Genomic DNA, 3,887 nt, shown 5'->3' on the forward strand with positions numbered 1-3,887 from the left:
GGGGGGTGTTAGAAATATATTTGGGATACATGGGTAGTCTAGGATTTGTAATCTGTCTCCTACCTTTTCTCTAGGAGAGGCGTCTTGCCCTTCAAGTCTTGTACTCAATATATACTCGCCCTCGAGGCTCAATAATACATCCATCATATTCTGCAACAATCCCGCTCTAACCCTTCTAACACCTGCCACCAGTGAGGTGACCGATCGATGCATGATATCAGTCGAACGCCACAGATTATTGGCCTTTCTTTTAGGGTATTCCCATTTCTTTTCTGAGAATACAATGTCTAAAAAAGGGCTCGGTCTTTCGTGCGGGGTAGTTATAAAGAAGAAAGGGCTTGCGCGTGACCAACTTGTTAGCCTAATGTCGCATGACCCTCGCAGGTCCTACGTAGCCGCCGATAGTTAAGCACTCCCAAAAAAAATGAAGCGATGACACGACACCCACCCACCACCCCACAACACATACAAGAAGAGGAGAAACGAAGAAAAAGGAGAACACGAAGCTGTGGTGGGATGGCGCGGATGCTGGAACCGGGCATCGACGACGCTTGAACTAGCAGCATGTGGAGTTGCGATTGGAGACCGGTGGTGCGACGAGCGTCAGTGATGCCGACGGTGTTGTTACATTGCTGTGACGGGGAACATGGCGACTGTAGCTCATGACAGAGCCGGGAGCTGCCAGCGATGGTGACCTCGACTTCATGGGAGGAGCACCGACGACAATTTCACGACAAGGAGCGGTGACGGCCACACAGGAAGGGAGCGAGAGAAGTGGAGGTGACTTTTTTCTGTTTGTTTCCATCTCCTACTTGCATGGTAGATGGTGATCGAAGCAATCAATCCAATTAGACGGATCTGTTCCTACAAAAAATAAAAAAAATTAGACGGATCTGCGTGCTTGGATCGTGCCACTAGCAACGTGGCCGGTCCATGCATGAGATCGGTCGACCGGCGCAGATTATTGACCTTTTTAGGGCTTTTTTTTTTCTTTTCTGAGAAATAATATGGTGTCTGAAAAGGGGCTCGGGCTTCCGGGTGGGGCAGTTATCAAAGAAGAAAGGGCTTGCGTGTGGGCCGGCTCGCCAGCCTAATCTCGTGTGACCCTCCCGGGCCCAGCGCGGCCGCCGATAGTTAAGCACTCCCAAAACAACCGAGCCGATGGCACGGCACCCACCCAATCACCACGCCCACCACAACACATCAGGGAGAGGAGAAACGAAGAAAAAGGAAAACCCGAAGCGACGACCGGCGGGCCGGAGGCGGAGCCCTCAACCGGCCCGAGAGAGCCATGTCGGCGGCGTCCTCCCCTCCTCCGGCCGACGCGGCGGCCGCGGGGGCGGAGACGGAGGCCACGCCCGTCGTCTTCTACTGCTACGAGTGCCAGGCCACCGTCTCCCTCCCTGCGCCGGCCGCCACGCCCTCGCGGCTACTGCTCTGCCCCCGTTGCCGCAGCGACTTCCTCGAGGAGAACCCTAACCCGTCAACCTCGTCCCCTCCACCGCCGCCGCCCCCGCCACCGGGATTCCTCTCCGACTCCTCCGAGGAGCCCGACGACATCGACCTCGGGATCGATCACACCGCTGCCCAGGCCTATCTCACCCGCCTCGTTCGTCGCCTCTACGACGATCCCACCTCGGTGGCCACCGCCGCAGCCGCGGCGGTGTCCGTGCTCCAGCAGCAGGGGCACATCGGTGGGCAGGGCCAGCCCCCGGCGCCCGCGGCGTCCATCGCCGCCCTGCCGACGGTCGAGGTGTCCGAGCCCGCCTCTGTCTGCGCCATCTGCAAGGACGACCTCCCTCTCGCCGTCGCCGCGCGGAGGCTCCCCTGCGGTCACCTCTATCACTCCGTTTGCATCGTGCAGTGGCTGGAGATGCACAATTCCTGCCCTGTCTGCCGCTCTTGCCTCCCGCCCACCAACCTCGAGGGGGTGGAGCCCCAGCAACTGGATCCGCCACCAACACAGATCACTATCCGGTTTACGACCAACCGCCGCCGCATCCGCACCAATAGTGATGCAGTGGCTCCGGCCGCGACGTCGCCTACTCAGCTCGCAGAGGCGATGACAGGGGAAGGAGGTGCTGGACCTGCGAATAGCACAGAAACTGTATCGTCTGAATGGCCACCTCCCCCAGAATCTGATGCCGTCGTGTCAGAGACCCGTGAGATTGAGGGCTTCTTTGATTGAGCCAGAAGATCGAGTTTGAAGGTATGAACATCTGATGACTAGTGTCCATGGAGCATGAATTGAACTGCTTAGTGGACTGATCAGTGGCAGTGAAGCCAGTACTTTGGTTCTGTGATATGGACTAGTTGAGTTACATTTGCTTGTGTGTTCTATCTTCTATGCTAGTTGATCGATGGTAAGCTGGAATAGCTTATAATCATATGAACATTCATATGTAGCGGAACTTGGGAGTTATTATACTTACTTTGGACCAACTTGTTAGCTAATATGTTTGGTGATATATGTGTTTTCTGTTGTTAATTTTGTAAGTCTTGTACCTTGTACACTCTTTTTGGGTACAACTGTAATTATTTGTCGAGAGTTGTTATTTTTTAAAGATGGTCTATATATCTGAACGTGATGAACAGGTTATTTGCTTGTAGTTTATTTGTTACCACTGTGTCTTATTGTCATATGGGCTAGAGTTTGTATCCATGCTCTAGCATTGCAAGAAAAAATCTACAGGATTTATATTTCTTTGCATGAAGTTCGATTCAAGTAAAGTGAACTTACTGGGGAAAGTATTTGCCATTGTTCGATTAATTTCCTATACGAATTGACTTCTTGTAGGCAAATATACTCTGTAAGGATATATTGGTATTGATTATACTGCAAAATTTTGAACACCGTGAAATTGGTAGGTTTGAAATAAAATGTGATGCATGTTAACTAGCAGCTGGCCTTTTATGAATTACTTGCAGCAATTATCACTTAGATTATTAAGGTCTTTGTCAACGAGTTCGGACTATATTTACCAGGACTCGTTTTGTTAATCATCTTTAAAAATATAGGAGCTAATTTGCTATTTTAGCTGAAATTGGTATTGGTTGTACTGCAAGCAATATATTGTGCGGGGGTCTATTGGTATTGGTTATACTGCACAATTTCAAATACCGTAACATTAGTTGGTTTGAAATAAAATGTGATTCATGTTAACTAGCTGCTGGCCTTTTATGAATTGCTTGCAGTAATTATCACTTAGATTATTATGGTCTTTGTCAACGAGTTCGAAGTATATTTACCAGGACTCCCTTTGGCAATCATCTTTAAAAATATAAGCGCTAAAATTTGCTATTTTAGCTGCTTCATATAACCTGAATCATCTGATTCCTATTTGTTGTGTTAACCTTAAGTGAAGCTCTATTTGTGATACTGCTTCTTTTAGTTAGCTGGTTCACATGTCCATCCTTTTTTGAGCTTTGGTCACCTCGGGAGCAAAATTGGAGCAATAAGCAATCAGATACTCCCTCCATCCCGAAATAAGTGACTCAACTTTGTACGAGCTTTAGTGACTCAACTTTGTACTAGCTTTAGTGACTCAACTTTGTACTAGCTTTATAACGGAGGGAGTAGATCACAACAAAGATTAAACAGATAGGATATGGCAAAGCTGAATCAGTAACATGCATGCTATTTTATAAGTGGGGTTCAAAACTAACACGGTGGCTAGAAATATTATGCTGCCTTATCTATGGAGTATTTGTGATCTCTTATTTATTCGCCATTTGATGTTAGCACAATAAGGTGTTCGCACAATGATATCATTACAGTTCGGTAATTCAATCCGCCTTTGACCTTAAACACTCAAGAACTCAGTGCTATCATGAATTCTAAAACAAAGTTGAGGTTGGTATTAGTACTACCATTACAGTTCGGTAAT

General features: G+C 48.3%; 1 protein-coding gene across 1 annotated transcript; it reads left to right on the forward strand.

Annotated features, from left to right (window-relative positions):
* The first annotated feature begins 1,176 nt into the window (after nt 1-1,176).
* LOC119338351 (E3 ubiquitin-protein ligase SIRP1-like) lies at nt 1,177-2,609 on the forward strand. Its single transcript, XM_037610652.1, has one exon. The coding sequence runs from the start codon at nt 1,292-1,294 to the stop codon at nt 2,186-2,188; it is 897 nt and encodes a 298-aa protein (XP_037466549.1). The 5' UTR covers nt 1,177-1,291; the 3' UTR covers nt 2,189-2,609.
* Nucleotides 2,610-3,887: the final 1,278 nt, after the last annotated feature.

This window comes from Triticum dicoccoides, chromosome 7B (assembly GCF_002162155.2).
Source record: "Triticum dicoccoides isolate Atlit2015 ecotype Zavitan chromosome 7B, WEW_v2.0, whole genome shotgun sequence".
Taxonomy (NCBI): Eukaryota; Viridiplantae; Streptophyta; class Magnoliopsida; order Poales; family Poaceae; genus Triticum; species Triticum dicoccoides.